The 21,584-nt window shown below is 41.0% G+C and overlaps 1 protein-coding gene across 2 annotated transcripts in view; it reads right to left on the reverse strand.

The window, feature by feature from the left end:
- Nucleotides 1-21,584, reverse strand: part of gabbr1a (gamma-aminobutyric acid (GABA) B receptor, 1a) — a 132,993-nt gene that overhangs the window by 104,508 nt on the left and 6,901 nt on the right. For both annotated transcript variants that reach the window (XM_085472344.1, XM_085472345.1), the window contains 2 exons: nt 17,609-17,747; nt 2,449-2,634 (listed from right to left, as the gene is read on the reverse strand). In XM_085472344.1, the coding sequence (XP_085328470.1) occupies nt 2,449-2,634; nt 17,609-17,747 (325 nt within the window). The remainder of the gene's footprint in view (nt 1-2,448; nt 2,635-17,608; nt 17,748-21,584) is intronic.

The raw sequence follows: 21,584 nt of genomic DNA on the forward strand, positions 1-21,584 counted from the left end.
ATTTGAATGTTTTGCGGTGAACTACCAGAATTAGAGCACACCGCCAGAACTTGGCACCCAAAATGACAACGAAAAGAAGAGCCCAAGCAATTTATTGGTAGGCCAGTATTGTTAGCTATTATTAGCTATCTACCCATCTAACAGTATCAGCTTTTAAATTGCTCAAGGACTTAAACTTCTTGTGACAGAGGGAAACACCCTTCTTCCTTTCCATGACCGCTGATGTTGCATAGTTTGTCCACCAGAGGGCACTCTGCAAGTTCCCTGTTGTGTTTTTAGTCACCCAAAGCATAAATCGGTAAATAAATAACTGAACATAATTTCTTTATGTTTTGCGTGTCTGAAAGATGAAAAAATATAAGCGATTATATTAAAATATGTGATTTTTAAATCAGCCTTAAAATTCCTATCAGGAATGAAAACAGCTCCGCAGAGATGATTGGAAACTGCAATTTGCATTACACCATTTTAGAATATGCATCATAGATGAAGGGAGCAGTAGTGTAAGGCAAACACATAGTGCCATTAAATAGTATTCATGTTTACATTATTATTTGTTGCTGGATTATTGTGTATTATCACAATTATTGAGCTAATTGCTTATATTTTTAAAGGTAAAATTTGAATGTCTCAATTCAATATTTTACATAGTTGCACTGATTTGCAGAAACGTCTAACAGACAAACTGTGGTAAAAGAAACACCTAAATCCATAACAGCTGTTCGACAGTCACTCAGAGACAACATGATGTTTCTCGGGGGGTCTGCCTCCGTCTCACTGAGCGTGCCCAGTTTTTTGCTTATTAGGAAGAAAAACTTTGGTTTGCGGGTATAAGAGTTGCTGAATCTAGTGACAAAGTTTGCAACATGAGGTTTACTGAGGCATGATTATTACTGCGGTGAGCAAGAAGGATGCCTGGCAGACAAGTAAGGATGAGAAGCATTCTAAGTATTTCGACATTTTAAAAAAGCCTGTAATTACCTTGAACAAAGAACCTCGGTGGAAGAGCTCGTGTCAGATTTTATAACTGTGACATAATCTGACAAAATCACAGCTTACACGAGTGATGTACAAAGACTGTGCTGTGATTTCAGCTGTATTTACATGTAAAATTATCACTGACAGGGAAAATTAGAAGCTACAGACAGTCTCTTACTTTGCACAGCAGCAGCTCCCACATAGAGGCTGTGCATGAGAACAGAGAGGGAGAGCAGCGGGAGAGCAATGGCTGCGAGAGCTGTGCTGCAGAGGAGTGCTGCAGATTCTTCACTACGTGCCTTTGAGAAGGAGAAAAACTTCCTAAAGGGGGATGAAAAGTTGCTCGTTCTAGATAACAAAGTTGCTGATTAGCAAAAAATGAGATAAACTGAAGCTTGATGAACACTACTCAAAGTACAAAATGTCACATGACCAAGCTGAGATTGAACATCCAGCTCGAATCTTACAGAAACAAATATTCAAGTGCCTGCCTAATATTCTGTATAGTTTGTTTCTGTTAGCCTGAAAGCATCAAGTCAGAATCCTGAAATGGATCAGTGCTGTGTTTGCCTGTAGTGTGTCAATATAAAGATTTTCTAATTAGTGTAAAAAGCATTTAATCTGCTCTTTAGCGAAGCTGGAACCAGAGACTGGTTGCCAGTTCATTAAAAAGTCCTAAATAAGGCCGTAAGTATTTTATATTTCATGATTGATTGATTCCTGTAACCAGCTGTGAGCATTAATGTCATGGATTGTATTTTATTAAATTGCATAAATTTAATGCCTGGAACAGAAAGAAGCATCGGTGTCCTGGATGTTTGATTCATTTACTGGAGAAAACTTTAAAAAGTCAATTTTGTGTAAACTTCCCAGGTCTATATGACCACGCGTGCGACAGGTGACAGCCTATCAAAAGCCTCCTTTGCGCCTACATTTTGTTACCAGCCTCATCCTCTAGCTGTGGTTCGCTCCATGTTTGGCACTCGTTTGGTTTTCCAGGGAATGACCCAGTTATCATTCTTTATTAAAGCCTGAATATTATTCACATAATTAGTTGTTTAGACCTAGTTTTATTCCTCCTGAGGTCTTAAAATACATCAGTGTTCTTTTATTACTGCAGAAACCATGTATTAATTTGCCATCAAAGCAGCTGCTGTTTTAATTTTCTATTTATTAACCAATTTGTTGTTTTAGGTGTAAAATATCAATAAAGGCTCAATATTTTTCCTCACTGAGTAAATTATAGCCTCCAGTTGTTACTATGATTCATCACCATCATTTGCAACTCCAGTCATGGCTCCAGTCATAGTTTCAGTGTCATTAATTACGCTCTTTGTTGTCAGTCGGCTTGCTTCGCCCGCTGAATCTCTCATGTAACAGAAAATGGCATCCCACTATATGACATAATTATCTTAATTCTGCTAGAAGGCGCAGTATAATGGAAAACCTGATATATTCTGAGACACTCACACAGGCAGGTGGGTTTAGGCGCGTCCCACTTGCCCAGCTTAGTGCAATGGCTGATGTTTCTGCCCTCCAGGATGAAGCCGGCGTGGCAGCTGTAATGGAGCACGGTTCCTTCCACGGGGGGCCCGGGAGGCTTCGCCGTCACCCTGCCGTTCTCCAGAGACGTCCACACCCGCGGGCACAGCAGCACTGGAAACAAGAAGAGGGAGTTATGGAAAGGTAAATCCATAAATACACAAAGAAGGAGTTGCACAAATGTTGCTCAAAGGGAGATGAATTCATTGTCTGCACGACCGGGTGCCTCCAAGTCCAGTTTTAACCCTCAGCTCCATTTCTCTGTCTACCAGCTCCCGGGGAAACGCTCGGCCTTCTAAGCTGATTTACGCTCCGCTTCGTTCACTGCTCAGTTCCTCTCCTTGTTTAATGGGGTTGCTGTTCAGTACTGAGGTTTATCAGTAAAAAGCCTGAAAACAGGATTTAAAAAAGCAGGAAGAGTGAAAAACAGTAGTAATGCGAAAACCAAATTGACGGGTTGAAAGACACTCAGAGGATAATTATGGTTTATTTAAACCTGGTGGATCCACCATGGGAAGCAAAGAAATCAGTGAATTTCCACCTCAGAATCACGTGATCTGTTTGGTCAATTACTTTCATACATATATAACGAAGCTTTCCTTCATGCTATGAATATTTCTGCCTCTTTCAGATTAGAGGTGCGTTGAAATTTGGCACTTCTAAATGTTTTTTGGGGGTTTTGCACTAATTTTAAGCCTTCATAAATTAATAAATTCAAGAGACAGTCACATTAAATTATTGGGGCATGAAATCACAATAATGGGATTTCTAACAGTTTTTAAAACATCGCTTCAAGAATTTAACGTCTATGGCGCAGATGAACAGAAACAAGCTTCGGTACCTGTTCGCATTGTTTGAGCTCTGTTTTTAAAATAATTCACTGTTTGGCCTGATAGTTGATTCAAATGTAGTTCATTTATATTTTTGTTTATTTACTGTAAATACTGACGGTGATTATAATGTGTTACCAAGCTTGAAAGCCATCTCCACTCAGGATAACGTTCACATAAAAAACATTAACTGCTTCATTCGAGTCAATTAAAGGAGCAAAAAGAGCTCGTCGCTCATTAAAACACGACCTTCATTCAGTAAAGAGTCTCCCTGATGCCGCTATGATTAAAATAGATGGAGGCTTGTTGTGCTTCATTTCTGTGGCATCGAATTTGGTAGCTGCAGTTGAGAATTTTTAGATCGGGTTCAGTAACATCGGTGTCACTGACTCACAGCTATAAAGCTGTTAGTCACTCTCGTATTTACAGTTTTGATTAGGCACAAGTAAAAAAAAAAAAAGCCAGTTTTCCTTCGACTTTTCACATATCTGGTAATCAACACATGTTGACAAGTCAAGATAGGGCGTTGTTGTATTTCTCAAATCTCCCTGTGTATGTCTCCAATCAGGATTTTGCTCGGTACACCACTGCAGTGGATTTAAATCAAACTTTCAGCCTTAAGTCAAATTGTTTTATAAAACCTTTTCATTTTCTGTTTAGAAGACACAGCCTCTTTATACAAAGTCGCCCATTTTCAGAAGTAATTGGATAATTATTATTATTATTATTATTATAATTCCAGAGGCAGAATTATAAAGATGCTGCCAGTGGCACCTGTGCTATGAATTTGGATATCCTATGCTAGGTTATCACACTGACTTGATTTTCAGAAAACTTGACCTCTGACCTTGAGGTCGAGGTCACTGACATTCAAACTTGTTCGAGGTTTTTAGTTGCTGCACCTACAGTGTCAATTTGAAAGGAGTAAAACCTGTGATATTTATATATTTTTCATCAGTAGTTTCAGCAGTCTGTAAATGTTAGCTAACTTAAGCCTAATATTAAGAAACAGCCTTGAGGAGTGGCTCTACAGTGTAGTGGTTTATAGATGTGCCTAACAAGCAGAAGGTTCCCAGTTCATCCCCGTGTGGAGAAACAAATCCGACATTGAGGGCTGCGTCAGGAAGAGTATCAGGCATTGCAAAAATCTGCTAAATCAAACATGTGGCGCTGCGTGCTGTGAATGAGCCGCTAATATTGGTGAGAGTACACACATTTAACATCTGCCTAATTTACACAGCTGTGAACCTTTCAATTCTTACTAATAACAACATATCAAACAATTATTGCTTCATCTTACTAAACAAAGCAGCAACTGACTGAAGCATGCCTCAGTGTTAGTGCCACCGATATTGATTTATTAGAAATACTTTAAAGAAAAAGAGTTTTCACACAACTCTGCTGTCCTGAGGCCCCGCCCCAGTATTTCAGTCAGCTCAGGTCGGGACTATGAGTGAACCATTGCAGACGCTCTGTTGTAGATTTGCTGCTGAGCTCGAGGTCATCTTGAGATCATTGTCGTCTGTACAGATGACCTCACCTTTGAAACAGAGGAATTCATGGTGAAACCAATAACTGTAAGGAGCCCGGGTGTTGGTGGAGCCCAAATCATCAGTCCACCAACACCGTGCTGACAGCTGGTGTGAGGCATTTGTGCTGATATGCAAGTGTTTGTACATTATGGCCAAACATCTCCACTTTGGTCTCGTTTGTCCAGAGGACACTGCTCCAGAAGTCTTGTGACTTGTTTAGATGTAACTTGGCAAACTTAAGTCACGCTGGTTCTTTTTACAGAAGAGTTTTGGGTTTTTTTTTCTGGAACCTTCATAAACAAACCATACTTGTTTAGCCTATTTCCAGTTGTACTGTCTTGAGCTAACTGAGGCCTGTAGAGTCTGAGGTGAAGCTCTTGGACTTTTTCTGGTTTCTCTGATGATTGCACCGTCTGATCTTGAGGGAAATTTGCTGGGAAGATTTTGGCACTGTGTTAACACAAACACACGTGAGCGCTCCAGACCTGCAAACTGTCTAAAGCTCTGCTTTTACTGAGGTGCTCACATTTACATCTTAATCCTCTGAGTTCCAGTAGAAACAGTATGGGTGTGCTTGGGGTTTCTGCAGGACTGCAGAATCCTTTACTAGCCATGTCAATCTGCACTTCAAACTGTTAACAGGAAACAGGAAGTCAGCCTGTTCCAACAATAGAAGGCCCCAGGCTGGCAAACTGCCAATTGTAAAATAATCTGCCACATCAGCCAAATTCATGGATAGCTCAGCACTCCAAGTGTCATGTTTAATTATCCAATCTTTGACCCTTCACTTACTTTATGTTAGTCAGTCGGGCCTTCTGTAAAAAATGTTAAGCACCCTTTAATTACAGGAAAGTGAGCTGAATTAAACATGTCTCAGAGGAAAGTACTTAACCACCGTTTTAATCCAAATCTTATTTTTTGCTCTCAAAAATTACACAAATCGTGATCTTACTGACAGAAACCCCTTAAAAAGGAAAATTTGTGTAAAACATAGTCTGTTAGTAGGAGTTACAAAAGTAAAATGCATTTGGTTTGTATCAAAGAAATTGAGGCAGACTTTGTTGGAGATTTTCTTGCATGTAAAATATTTTGGGGACACATCAGAGAGGTTAAATCACCAATGATATAAATCTGTTTGACCATTTGTAAGATTTTTAAATGGGGTTTCATTCACATAAGCATAAAATACTTGTTTTTGTTTTTCATGGTTATGTATATTATTTCTTCCCAGAAATAAGAGGAAAATGACTGCTGCTAAATAAGGTAAAACGCTGCTTTAACTACATGCAGACCAATCATGCTTCACTCCCCAAGCTCGCTTTTCTGAGCCAGAAAAATCCCTCCTCACAGCTGGCCACAGGCATGCCTCTAGTTAGCTTTAATCATGCCCAACGTGGTCTGGGGATAGCGTCACTCTCTCTGGAAACAAGGCTAGTCATGATGCCACACATTTCATTAATTGTAATGAAAAGTGGCTCCACTGCAGAGTCTGTCGTCATGTAGTAGCCCTGTGATGTTCACGGCGACTAATCTAAACGAGAAGAAAGGAACGCAATCAGACAGCAGCCTCGGTGACAGAGGCAACGGGTTAAAAAAAAGTCTCTTTTTTCAAGGTTTTTCATCTCTTCTAGTTACGGCTGCTGCAGAAAGAAAACGAACGACCTTCCCTACAGTCCACACATGAATAGATTCCTTCATCTGAGCAAGCACTGCAGTAGGTAAAAGTGGAATATAAATGAGCAAAAAGCTGAAAATGTGTCTGAGGTTTAAATGAATTCATCCTGTGAGATTACATCTGGCAGTGTTCCCACACACGTCTCAGAAACAAAACGGGCACAAAGTAGTGACGGAGTCGTTAGAAAGTTGGAAAATGGAAAGTTTTGCGTTAGTTACCAGGAAAAATAAAACAGGAATAGCTTTTTTCTTTTTTGTCTGATCTGGAAATGGCCGGGCTCCTCGGTGTTTTTCTGTTAAGCTGCCGAGTTTGTCGAATCTTCCTTCCAGCATGCGAGTACAAAATAAAACTCCAATCTGCACATTGCAGCTTGTGCTCTTACGTAAGCCAGAGAAAACAAAAAATCCTGCTTCTGAGAGTGTACTCCTGGGAAGATTTCCACTGGTGTTAAATGTGAACTGGAAGAACAAAAATGGGAGGTTTCAACTGGGATTTGACTGGATTGCTGCCCTTATTTCAAAATTTGCAAGAGCCAATACAAATTTGGTTTGTAGAGAGATACAATCAATTTCATAGTGCAAATTTATTCATTAAACATCATCTAAATGTCTCTGAAGACACAGACGGCCTCAGTGGAGACAGTACAGATCATTTCATATTTACATGTATTTATTTTATAGGCCTTCACTTATTTTCCAAGCAGGGAGCAGAGGGAAAAGGCTTCATCTCCCCTGTAGAATAAACATATTCTCATCTCTGTGTCCCGTTTTTTTCTCACTGCCTGTGCTTTGACACACTGGCCACGTGTGTCCAAAATGGGGTCATTAAAGTCCAGTTTAAAAGTCACAGGTTTACCTGACAGGAGGTCGCGGTTGTGGTTAAATAGTCAGTTATGATCAGGAGGGTCTGAGTCATGTGATCTGTAAGTATCTATGTGGTGACCATAAAAAGAGCTAATCTTATTCTCTAAATACTAAGGAAAGTTGCATTAATGCTTCTTTCATTTCTCCCTTTAGCACATGCGCTGGGCCGTCTTTATGAAATGAGATCAGAAAGCCCGTTCATGGAGAAACAACAAGGCTGAGAAGCGTCACAGATCATATCGTTTAAATTATGTCTGCTTCCATCTTACACCATAACTTGCAAATATGCTGATGTGCTTTGAACAAACTGTTTAATTAATAGCCGAAATGGAAATAACAGTAATGTAGGCGAGTCTGCTGGTTATGGCCCGTTTACCACGTGCAGCACTTTGTAACATAGGTTTAGAAAAATGCTCCATAAATAAAATATAATTAGCCAAATTAAAATGATCAAAGTGAAGTAGAGGTTGTATTGCAGCTCTGTTTGCAAAGCTTACGTCCTCATTCTGAGCATTGTTGTACTGCCAGCTTTTAGGATTATGGTTAATTAATTTGACTTCAAAGATGCTAAAAGCTTTCGTAAAGGAACTGTTAAGATGGATCGTCTTCAGCAGGAAGAGGGAAAAACGAGTGGACCAGAGGCTGGGGAGCATTTTCTATTACAGCCACTTCATTTCAACTCACTGTGATGATTAGTGAGCTTTTTTTCACATCAGTAATAGTGTCTGCAGTGATGTGGACGCTGTGCAGGTCAGTTTGTGGGTAAAATGTACAGAAAACCAGAACGCAGTGATTTTCAGATCTCAAACATATCAAACCTTTTAACTGAGAAACTATATTATAAAATATTAACTCAATTCAAATTTGATATGTGTGACACGAGTGCAAGGGACGAGGCCAGAAATCAGTATTGGATGCCTGAGCCAGCCTCAGCCAAAGCTCATTTAAAAAGGACTGAGGCAAAGTGGAAAACTGTTCTGTGGTCAGACGAACTGAAAATTGAAATTCTTTTTGGGAAACATGGACACCACATCCTCCAGACTAAAGACGAGGGGGGGGGGGGCTTGTTATAAGCACTCAAGCCTCCGTCTCTGACGGTATGGAGGTGGATTAGTGTCTGTGGAGCTGGCACATCTGGAAAGGCTCTATCGATGCTGAAAGTTATGCAGGTTTTAGAGCAACGTGTTTTTTTTAAAGACCTTGTGTATTTCAGCAAAACATTGTTAAATTGTGCAGAATCGGGGTGCTGAACTGGCCTGCCTGCTAAAATTCTTCAATCAGACAAGAATGGGACAGCATTCCTCCCCCAAACCTCCCACAGCTGGTCTCCACAGTTCCCAGATGGACTTTAGTTAAAAGATGAGGGCATGCTACACAGTAGGAAACACGACCCCATCCCAGCTTTTTTGTGATGTGTCGCTGCCATCAAATTCAAAATTACTGATTTTATTTTCTTAGAATTTTCGCTGCTTAAACATTCAATATGTTCTATTGCTAATAAATTATGGGTTAATTAGATTTGCAAATGATTGTATTCAGGGGGTTTTTCTCTTCCCGGTGTAGAAGTCTGTGGGAAAGTGGCCTTTGCCTTCTTTCTTGCTGAGTACAGCATGATGTTACTGTTGCAAATGATGGTCCTTATTAGAGTGAGAATTGGAAATAAACCAGAGCGCGCCATTGACAAGCAATTTGTCAATCACAAGTCATCAGTGTGTGTGTTGTCCGAGGGTTTCACAGTCACCCCTCATTTATGACGTCTGCTTCCAAAAAGATGCCAGTTTGAGACTTCAGAGTGGGACGTCACTGACACCATCCTTTATATACAGACTGTGGTGAAAAACATTGGGTATGGAAGGTGAGGTTTTTGTAGTTCATCTTCTTAGATGTTGTAGTTTTAATGCAACAGACTCATATCAGCAACATCCGTTATGAGCTTATCAAGCAATCCAGCACAAGTGCAGATTCTCTGAGCACTGTGGTGGTTTTCCCCAAGTCTCCTTCACCTCGTGATGTTTTCCATCAAGGTGAAACAACAACAACATAAACAACAACAAAAATGTGATTAGGGAAAAGCATTGGAGTTTTGTTTTTGACCACAGCCTGTTGTTTCCATCCCATTTGAAGCTTTGTGTTTTTCACCCACTCGCTGTTCACCTGCTTGTTGGCTTTACTCACCAAAAATGGTCAGACTGCAAAGTAACCACTTTTATTTCAGCCTGTCATTGGTGACATAAAATACTGTGAAGAAGACTTGAGTGACTGCTCATTTTTTCATATTATGTTTCCAAGGAGCAAGACTCTCCCCCCCCAAGTGATGTCGAGCAATAACTCTCCGGTTCTCCGAAGCTCTTTCAAGTTCTTCTTTGGTAAATGAAAGACTGGCTGTCAAGAAGCCACAGTTAAGGAAGGGAAATAGAGAAAAGGGCCAAATTACACAAGAACAGGACTGAAAATGAGGGTTAACAGATCTTTTATGGTCATTAATCCAAACTTGTAGTTTTTGGTTCAAGTCGTCATCAGTGTGTCTACAGGCATCTGTAAAACACAGTGGAAGCTCTGTCTTGGTTTGGGGCTGATTAGCAACAGGTTCACTGTTTAGTGTAACAATGATCCCAAACACACAATCATTGCAGTACGAGTTCACCTGGAGAGAAAAATAAACCACAATGGCTCACTATCAGGCATGGATTGGCCTCCCCAGAGTCCAAACGTCAACACTATGGAAGTACTCGACAGAGAACTGAACAGAAAGCAGCCAACATCCAAAGAAGAGCTTTGAAGAGCCTTTATGAAGCCTGGAGAACTGCATGTCTTTCAATAAGTTGCTGAAATAATTTTACATTCTTGTAGCAAAATATAAAGAAATGATGGGTGGCTCAAGACTTTTGCACAGTACTGTATTGGCTTTTGCATTGCATGAATTCCACTAAAAGTATTCATGGATGTTCAGTATTGTGGGTGGCTGACGAACTAGAAACGAACATTTCTTGAGCAGTAAAAGTAGAGCTTCAAAACATGCTGCAGCTCAGTTACACTCAGAAGAGTTTTCCTTTACCAAAAAGGTTTCATTTAGTATTCTTTGTAATGAGAAAAAGGAGCAGGGAATGCTTTGGGAATAGGAGAGCTTACAGCTGGATGGATGTTTCACATCAGCCTTTTGTGAGCAGTATGAATTTTGCTCTGTTGCCTTGTCAGTCAGCTTAATCTACCATTGGAACGTGAGGGCCGAGTCGGACGGTGCAGGAGTCCAAATGTAACAACTCATTTTGTTCCAGTGCTTGAACGGCCTCTCGTGGCCTTCAGAAGCAACCAGGTCAGTGAAGGAAAGACTGACTGTTGGTCTCCTCACGCTAACATTTCACTTACAGTTTATCAGAGCGTCGCCTTGTTGAATGAGGAAGTATAAAATCTGCACAAGTCTGCGTTAGTAAGAAGGCATGGGGTCGATGGCAACAATCAGAGGATCACAGTTCCTGCCTTAGTATTATAACGAGCGGCGTAGAAGCGAACATCAGATCAGAAACTTTATTGTCATTGTCACGAGAACAACGAAATGAAGAATGGTCCCCGATCATTGCATCATCCCTAGCAATATCAAAATATAAATAAAACAATAAAATTCAATAAATAAAATAGATAGAATACTTAAAATACTAATAAGATATAACAGTAAAACATTCACATACATTCCCACACACATGCTTCAGACCGTGCATAGATTAACACAAGAGTGGCGTGATGGACATTTTTTTGTAGTATTCAGATGTGTTATTGCAGTTGGATAACAGCTGTGTTTGAGTCTATTAGTCCTTGCTCTGATTGCCCTGTACCGTCTGCCTGAGGGCAACAGTTCGAACAGGGAGTGGCCAGGATGTGAGGTGTCTTTTATGATGTTTTGGGCCTTTTTAAAACAGTGGGCGTTGTGTAGAACTTCCAGTGTGGGGAGAGGGCAGCCAGTGATCTTTTGGGCGGTGTTAATGATCCCTTGGAGTGCTTTCCTCTGAGCCCCTGTGCAGCTAGTGTACCAGATGCATATGCAGTAAGTTAGAACACTCTCAATGGTGGCTCTGTAGAAGGACACCAGCAGTCTCTGTGTGATGTTATTCCTCCTGAGAATTCTCAGGAAGTACAGTCTCTGTTGGGCCTTTTTCAGCAGCTCGGAGGTGTTCACACTCCAGGAAAGGTTCTCCTCTATATTGACTCCCAGGAAGCGGAAGCTTGCCACCCTTTCTACACAGTCCCCATTTATGAATAGTGGTTGGATCTCTGCCTTTTTCCTTCTGAAGTCTATTATGAGTTCTTTGGTTTTTGAAGTGTTGAGGAGGAGGTTATTGGCCTTACACCATGACGTCAGCTGCTCCACCTCGTCTCTGTACGTAGACTCGTCTCCCTTGGAAATGAGCCCCACCACTGTGGTGTCATCTGCAAATTTCACAAAGATGTTGCTGTGGTGGCGAGGAGTGCAGTCGTGTGTGTAGAGAGAGTAGAGCAGTGGACTGAGCACACAGCCCTGGGGTGAGCCAGTGCTGAGACTCAGGGCTGAGGATGTGTGATGGCCAACTCTGACTCTCTGTCTACGGCCCGAGAGGAAGCTATTGATCCACATGCAGGTGCTGTCTGGAAGCCCCAGGTCTTGTAGCTTGGCCACCAGTTTGTGTGGAAGGATGGTGTTAAAAGCTGAGCAGTAATCCACGAAGAGCATCCGCACATAGCTACCATGCTCTTCCAGGTGAGTTAATGCAGCATGGAGTGCTGTGGCTACAGCGTCTTCCGTGGATCGGTTTGCTCTGTAGGCAAACTGGTGTGGATCCAGGCTGCGGGGCAGGGCTGCTGTGATGTGTCTGCGGACCAGCTTCTCAAAGCATTTCATTACCACTGGGGTGAGTGCCACCGGTCTGTAGTCATTCAGGCCGGTGATGTGGGGCTTCTTAGGCAAGGGGACTATGGTGGAGGACTTCAGGCAGAGTGGGACAGTCGCCTGTGCGAGGGATTTGTTGAAAATCCTGGTGAAGATCCCAGCCAGCTGTCCTGCACAATCCCTCAATATTCGACCTGGCACACCATCAGGACCCGCCGCCTTCCTCGGGTTAACAGCCTGCAGCATGCGCCTCACCTCGTGCTCTTCCAGGGTGAGGGTGGTGCTGCTATGGGTGGCGTGTTGCTGCTGTGGCTCCAATACCTCCGGTACCCTGGTCTCAAAGCGGGCAAAGAAGATATTCAGCTCCTCTGCCAGCTCCAGGTCACCGTCCGCAGCTCCGAGATTGATCTTATAGTTGGTTAGGTGCTGGATGCCTTGCCACACCTGCCGGCTGGTATTACTCTTCAGATGGTCCTCAATCCTCCTCCTATAGTCCCCCTTTGCCTCTCTGATGCCTCTCTTCAGGTTGGATCGGGCTATGGTGTAGTAATCCCTGTTGCCAGACCTGAACGCAATGTTCCTCTCCTTCAGCAGCTGCCTGACCTCCCGGGTCATCCAGGGCTTTTGGTTGGGATAAGCCCGGATCCGTTTGACTGCTGTAACAGTGTCTATGCAGTGTTTTATATAGCAGAGGATACTGTCTGTGAACATTTCCAAGTCCTGATGTTCAAAGATATCCCAGTTAGTCCTGTCAAAACAGTCCTGCAGCTGCTGAGAGGCACCCTCTGGCCATATGGTAATATTCTTTGTGATGGTAAGAGCAGTTTTCTACATCATAGTATTATTAGCATTTAGGATCATTTTTATTAGTACCTCATCTTACTGAACTCATATTTATGTTAGAGTTTAAAGGAAGTATCAGTTTAAACTAACTTGACATGCTTGTCTTTGGAGATGTAGGCAGAGGAAGCAGTGAGGCGACAGTGCTAACCAACCCTGTGACAGACTGCAGACCTGTCCAGGGTGTGCTCCACCTCTGCACTCCCAGCTGGCATAGGCTCCAGCCCCCCTGCACACCCTGAACTGGATAAACAGAACAGGATGGATTTTTAAATGACCTGAAAGCTTCATGTAAAAATGGCTCTTTTAAAACTAGAAAATGTAAAATAACTGTAATTAGTATTTTGAATACTAATATTTTGTTATCATGTGACAATTTTAAAATAGCGGGGGGGAATTACAGCAGTGTCTGGACTCATGGAGTGGTTTCAGCTCACTGTTTAACTGTTTGGCTACAGCTTTACTGGTTTGGCCCTCTCACTGCTCTCCTATTGTGCCCGGCCAAATCGAGCTGCTATTTTCAGATGAAACACCTCCGAAAATTCATTGAACACGATCTGCTCTGCGCCAGTCAGTTTATGGAGGGAGGGAAAGGTTACATGTACTAGAGTTGTATAATTAAAATATGTAAAGATGTCAAAATATCACAATATCAGTGATTACAAATGGGTTACATCTTTATTTCTTTCAGAAAAAAAGGGTTTATGTAAAATATAACGTTCATTCTTTTGCTTTTCACCATGCTGCAGTCTCTTCCTTTGGCATCTTTTCCACAGTCCTGGTCAGTAATGTGAGTGAAACATCACCAAGGGTAGAATGGCTTACAAGGAAGTAGGACAAGAACTCCTTTCAGTGCCTGAAATTCATTAAAAGACCTAACATGACTGTACATGTATATAAATATAAATACTGGAAATATTCTCACTCGGATACCTGAGGAAACAGATGGTGCACGACTCTCCTGCTTTAATAACCAGTTAAAAACATGTTTGCAAAGACATGAAAAGTAACCACATGTGAAAAGAGTAAACACTGCAGTAACCTGTTAGTGCTGTTGTTATTGTGTGCACCAGTTTATGGTTTAAATGTTTTTATTTATGTAAAGGAAAACACAAGAACCAGACACAGGCAACAATTCACCGTAGATTCCAGTGTAACGTAATGAGGTACTCGAGTATTCTGTATCACTTTTGGATAATTTCTCTCACCTTGCCCATCCCTGCTGAGTCAGCACACACAGGCATGATTAACTCTTCAGTCTCTTTTATGTGTTTAGCTGGTTACAGATGCAGAGTCGGGGTTGATGACTGTGTCTGATATCAGGCGCCTTTTGTTTGAGAAACTAACCTGCTTATGTGCTTTTTTTTTGTATTTCTAAGACCTTCGAGTTTAATACATCAGATGTGTTTCAAAATATTTTTATAAACCCAGATGAAGTTTTACTCTTTCTCTGCATGTTAATTCAGCTGCATTTAATTTTATTTGCACTCATGTTTACAGTTTTATTTACAGTGATGTGAAAACCTGAGTACACTGAGTGTTTCGGTAGCTTTCAGAACCATCTTTAACAGGAGTAACTTCAAATGTTATCATATCATTATTATTAGATCATTATCACACTTCTAAACAGCTCATGGAGGTTTGGGGACACATTTATGCACAGCTCTCTTAACATCTCGCTGCAGCATTTCAGCCTGTTTGAGGTCTATGAGAGCTTTAATATTTAACAAGGAGCTTGACGATGAAGGTAAAGATTCTGCAGTATTACACAGAAGATCCTCCATGAGCAATCACAGAGGAAGAACTGCCCACTATTAATAGCAAAGCCATGAAGTATTCCAACTCAGTCGGTATTACTGTAATGTAACAGGTTACTTTAAACTGCAGTAAATATGTTGCATTACTTTTGAGAAATAATGTTACCTAATGCTATTGTAGTTTAACAGTGGTATGTATAAAAGCAACCCCCACCGAGTGCCAAACAAAGTGCACAGCAGGAGTTGGTAGACACCAAAAAAAGGCTAAAAGCAGGTTGAGACTGCACAGACAGTTCCCCGTGAATCTTTGCTGTCATAACATCAGACGCTTTATTTCATTGTAGTTTTGGCTTTAAATTAAGATTGTTGATTAAGCAGACAGGACACTTGAAAACTGAATATTATACACAAGATTTGTCTGGATTTGGTTCACTCAGCATCATTTTCAGCCACAGCAGGAAACTGTCAGCAGAAAAGCTCTTATGAACTCCCAGTACACTCCCTGTACTCAGCACCAAGTGCCAAACAGACAGAGTTAGCAACACAGACAGCAGTATTTCATCGACCAAGTATTTCTCTCCAGAGTTGGAGGAGAAACTGAGCTAAAACAGTAAATATTGCACTTATATTTGCCAGGCAGACACAAACAAAACTCCAAATGAGCACAAATGATGCTCCATATGTGTAAATACCCAAGTCTATCGTGTTAAACATTAAGGAAAAGCTTTCAAACTAAATCATATAACTGTACTGGAATAAAACACATAATAGGCTGGAATTAGCTCATGTATCAGCGCATAGTTGGAGAAGGAAGGATGACCCGTTGATAGCGAGACGGAGGGAGAGAGAAAGAAACCAAAACACTGGAGTTCCTCCGGCTCCCAAAGCCGGTCACCACAGACTCTTGTGTTAAATTAACCAAACGTACTAATAAACATCTTGAGGCCACAACAGTTTCCTCCTTTCGTAATCGATGTATGGTGGTCAAACTCCACCTGAATACTGGTGAGGCTTAAAGTTGGGGGCGTGGCTACTGTGATGGGTGTCCTATCATTGAGCTGGACTGCTCCACTGTGTTTGTGCTGTTGGTGCCATTTGGAGCATTTTAATGGAATTGTGTGACAATGTGGCCGCGGTGTGAGACAGACCGCCCAAGAAAACAGAGCTCCGGTGTTTGATGAGTGACATTGTATTACTTCATTATTCTGTAGAGACATGTCTCAGTATCTGCACACTCTATCAGTGTTAGCTGACAACTCGGCCCTGTCGTCTAAATATGATCACTTCTGGCTCAGACTGGCAGCAACCTAACGCTGAGGTGACATCACGTCACCATGTCCATGAACTAACGGCTTAAATGAATATGGCTTCCGACCACCGTGATCCTCCGCCACATTAAAGCCTGTTTCGGAAGATTCTGGAGGGAAAATTCCTCCATTTGAATTCATAACTCTGTGGCAGGTGGAAATGAATTGCTTTCGGGTGCTGCTCTGTATTTTACGCAGTCTGCAAATCACTCTCACACCCTCTCCCCACCCCTCTCACTATGCAGTGGATGGAGTTAGGCTCAGAGCTTTGGGTGAAGTTCCACTTTGACCAAACAGCCCCTAAATGCTCAAGAAAACATGATTTTTAGACAAGTTGAGAAGAAATGGGGCCTTTTGGAGCCATTTCTGTGTTAATGCATTTTGTGGAACAAACATTTTGTTTTTGATAGAAAGGATCAAGAGATACGGTTGCATTTTTAGATTCTGTGTTACTGGTTCTGATGTTGGTGAAATATATTTCTGAGAGTATTAGAGACATCGCAGCACCTAAGCCACTTTACAGAAGCTGCCATTTTAATTTCAGGCATGAAGCAAGCAGCAGCGGAGAATTTGTAGCAGCAGACAGCATCATTTTCAACCCCCACAACTGGCTGCTTCTTCTGCACGCGTCGAGGCTTCTGTTAAAATGTAACCATCTTTCTAATGTCTCCTTATCACTTTAAGAAGTTGCTTTAAAAAGAGGAAGTCCTGTGGTAAATCCTTGATGTACCATTCATCGTGCATTAGCAGATTGCTAGTGTTTTTAGGGCTAAATCAGCTTCAGTGTAAGAAACACTAAAGGACATGAGTCTTTTTCTTTTTTCCATTTAGACGTATTTTTTAGATTAGTTGTCGAAGCTTAAATGAAATTAAATAACTATTTTACCCATTTAGCTCCATACACTTCTACTCATGAGCGCCCCTGATGAAATGCAGCCCTGTGGTCTTAACAGGAAGTGGAATGGTTCTCCTGGACTGGCTCTGGTTTAACTTAAACAGTGATGGCATGTCAGTGCTGAGCTACCTTCACCCTAAGGGGGAAGTGGAGTTTTAAAATGATGCTAACAAATGCTGGCAGCCACACAAATTAAAATGTGTGGTTTCATTTCATTAAGTCAGACTGCATCAGTTCACTTTACTTTGGAAACCGCCGTCGGTTTTGGAGACGGCGACAGTGAACGCTGCACAGTATGTGACACTTTCCTTTGTGTAAAGAGTAAACAGGGAGGGTGGTGAAGCACTGTCAAAACAACTGGGATTTCATTTCAGCGTAAGTGTGGTTTTAATTTGATGCTGATTAAGCAGACGTGACACTTAAGAGCTGATTATTGTGCACAAGATCTGTCTGCAGGGGGAAAAGGAAAAATGAAAGAAGGACGAGGAACGGGAGGAAAAGGGAATGGGAATGAGACCAAAGAGGACTTACAACATCTGCTGGCCTGCATCATGTCTGTCCACGTGCCGTTGGGTAAGCACTTCCTGACCTTCGGTCCCACGATCACTCGGTTGCCTCTGCAGATGTACTCGATCTCATAATCCACAGGCAGGATCTGCACACTGCGGATCTGTGACGAGAACAGGGGCAGAGAGATCAGGGGAAGGAAAGTGTGATTGATGGTCTCTCATGCAAGTTTTTCTCCTTCACTTAAGAAGCCTCTTCATTCTGTGTCACAGTGCCATATGGCCACGACAGTAAAGCTCGACAAGGGAAAACATTTTAGTGTGATACTGTCTGAACTGATGTGCTGTCGCTCTCTGAATTACATCTCCTCTGCCTGTGAGGGGACGGAAACATATGCGAGCCAAAAAGGTTTATGTTTCATTTTAAATGGCTTTGGTCATAGCTGCATACATACATTTGAACAACGAACAATAAGGAAGCAGTTTGAAACTAAGGAACCGTTTTCATGTTGAAGAAAAGCTTCACTGCTTGCAGTTTACAGTTTACAGTGCATGTGCAATCATTTTAACCCAGTAAAGCCTGAACGATGGAATAACTGCTAGAAAATTCAAATTTTGCAAAGCAGAATGTTTAATGGAGCCTCTGACAAATGAAATAAAAGATTCAATTAAATATCAATTTGATTAAATGAGATTTAATTGGATCATTTTATGCTACATTAATTTCTCAGTTTGTTTATCTTAAACAAATATATAAGGGAGTTAGGTTTTTAAAAAAGAAAAATCACACAATGATGAAGATCTCATGGATCAAATATGACACTCTTGGCATTAAAGGATTAACTGTTGTAACGACTGAGACACTTTTATGAAAGTTTTGTATATTCATTACTCGTTCATTCTAAAATGAGGGGGTAAAAGTAAATGTCATTTGGGGCTTTACTGCAACAGAACACCATATTATTTCATATCTAGGACGTTGTCACATTTGCAAACTTCACAGATCTGCCATTGGTTAGATATCAGTTTGAAATGTGGCCACCTTAATCCAAAAAGCTTCTAATATCAAAAGTTTGCCCAGTACCTATTTGCAAAGATGATAAATATATTTATCTGAATTAGGAAGACATGTGTGTCTAAAGTAAATCTTTTCTATGTGATGTAATAGTGTGGCTGTATTTCTATAATCCTCAAGTAGAATAAAATGTGTTTTGGATTTTTTTTGCCCCCAACCTTTAAGAGGGACAGTTTACACCAAAAATCAAATTGACATATGTTTCCTGTGGCCTGTAAAGCTGTTTATCTATCCAGACTGTTTTCTTGCTAGCTTCCCTATTTTGGGAACATCAGCTGTAGAAATGTCTGCTTCCTTTTGAATATAATGGAACGAAATGGCACTCGCCTTATGGTGTTTACATAATGTATTGCACAAATTCTACAGCAGATCTCATGACCCAGTTAATCAAATAAATAAATAAATAAATAAATCACTGTTCAGAAGGAATCGGGCATCAATCCCAACAGAGGCTCGTGTCAAACACGCAGCTAGCTGGGATGTTAGCTAGCTAGGACTAAGTACTAGCTAAAAGCAGGAACTGCAGGATGAGATCTAGCGAGAAGTGGCGTCCCTCTGAGCCAACCTCAGTGCTTTTATCCACACCTTGGCAGGAGCAGACAACTCAGCAACTAAGCTGAAGCAATACCAGGTCACGATAGCAAGTCTGAAGCACTTTGACTTTTTTCTTTTTCTAAAATATGAATGTTTAATATACAAACTCATAAAATTGATGCAGCAAAGGCTGACCTATGAAACATATATTTTTTTAAGCAAAACTTCAAGATTTTCCACAGAGCCACTAAATTCTGAATGACTTGATAAGTCAGTGGATCTCCAACTTGTTCTGGCGTACCCTCACTTAAAGAAGAGAAAAAGAAACATTAATAATACCACACACTATTTTTTTCAAAAACATTAAAAATAAAATGGGATCCAAGTTGAATTTTTAGAGAAATAAAGCTCGGGATGATAGCACAGGCAAACACTCATTATATTTCCGTCCTGTTTTTTCTCTGATCGTCACCAGCTGACCTGCGGTGGCTCCATGCCCCACAGCTTGAGAAACACTGTGATACAGTAAGTTCTCTAAAACTGAACCATTAGCTTAAAGTTGTAATAACCAGATAATATTGATGGAGCTTTCTTTTTCCAAATGGACAGAGTTCCCTTTAAAGCTATAAAAAAAACCCAACAGTTTTCATGTGGAACCACTAAACTCTCGATTTCTATTCAACTGATCTTCAGCCATAAAAATCCATAGTTTGTCCAACTAATGTCAGACTCGGCGTGTTTGTCAAGTGATGTTTATCTGTTTAGGAAAATGAAATCTGGGGCATTTTAAGATTTTGCTTGAGATTCTGTAGTCTGGTTATGCTGTTAAGTGCTTTGAGTGGTCAGTGAGGCCGACCGCTAATTTGATGTAAATGACAGCTTCAGCTGACTGACTATTGACTGAATGGAACTGCGAATAAATCAGAGCTGGAAGTCAGAATAGTCAGAGAACTTTGTGAACACGTTAATTTGAGAATCAGGCAACGTAGAATTTTCTTATTGATAACACAGGTGTATCTACTTGACCTCAAGGTCAAGGTCACAGGACAAATTTTCTGAAAACCTTTAACTCGAGAAAGATGTCAGTATTCTTTTGTGCTGAGGAAAAGATAAAAAAAAAATAAAATAAAAAAAAAACAGCTGATACACTTTTATTTTATGACCATCCAGCAAAACAGCATCAAAAGGCTATTTGACTTACAAACAATCAAAAACCACAATGGTCATAAAGCAATAATACCAGGCGTAGGAGATGCCTGCGCTCTCAGTGGTTTATGTTTATTAGAATTTTAGCACGTGTTATTCCTGGTTCTTGCTTAGCCATGTGCTTTTTGAATTGATATGCTGAATAAAGTCACTAAGGCTCATGTGCACCCCACTAAGATCGACTGAGACCTGGGAATTATGTGTTCTCAAACTTGTACTTCCAGAGGATTTGTGCCACCTAACAATTTCTACTGGTTGGAGGTTGAGGGGTAGCAGCCTCCTGGCAGGGCCACCAGTGTTTTTAAATTATACCATTACTACTCATCATAGACAGGGTGCCTTACTCAAGCCAAGCTGTAAACGTGGTGTAAACGAACACCAATCACAACAGGATCATTCTTTATATCAAGCAACAAGGCAATCTTACTTTAGTTAATAAAGTGGATTTGTCTTAATGGCAGCAGGTCATTGCTGCATTTTTCTCTGAAGCATCATTATTATTTCTGCTAATAATGACACTATAAACGTGGCTCATGCTGAGAAATCCAGCTTTAAAAATCCCTCCAAGTTTAACCCTCCCTTTTTTTTTTTACACTCCTCCCAGCTCACTCTAACCTGCTCAGCTCCTCTGACTCACACTGCGCTACAAACTCCATTCAACCTTTAAAATATTCACAAGACTTTGAACTTCCAGTGTCTATATTGTCTTTTATGTTTCTGAAGGAATTAAGTAAAAAGTGACTTATTTTTGAGTATGAAATAGACTTTTTCCTGAGCCGCTCTCAGTGTCACAGTACTGCCAAACACTCCTTTCATATAATCTCTGTATAAGCACATGCTCAGCTACTTCTGCTGCAACTGAGCCGATTCATTGTTTCTCATTTGGTGTCAACTCGGTCGCCTCGGTACCGTTCAGAGTCCAAAAATAAAGAATTTGATCGAATCGCTCAGCATCCAGTTCCTGTTCTGATCCCTCTCTGTTATCAGAGCTGGTTGGTGTATCCGTGTGTGTGCGCTTTGCCCTTAAATCATTTTTTAACACACTGCCATGTTCCCATTCACTGCCCACGTCAGTGACTGTAGTGACTGTTTAAAAGCCACCGAGGGACTGCTCTTCAGAAACTGAAGTGACGCATGCTTTCAATCAAACTGCCAAGTTTCCATTATCAAAGCGCAAAGAGTCATC

The sequence above is a fragment of the Copadichromis virginalis genome, linkage group LG11, assembly GCF_057382275.1.
Source record: "Copadichromis virginalis isolate Kocher_CV1m ecotype Utaka linkage group LG11, C_Virginalis_male_GT1.1, whole genome shotgun sequence".
Lineage (NCBI taxonomy): Eukaryota > Metazoa > Chordata > Actinopteri > Cichliformes > Cichlidae > Copadichromis > Copadichromis virginalis.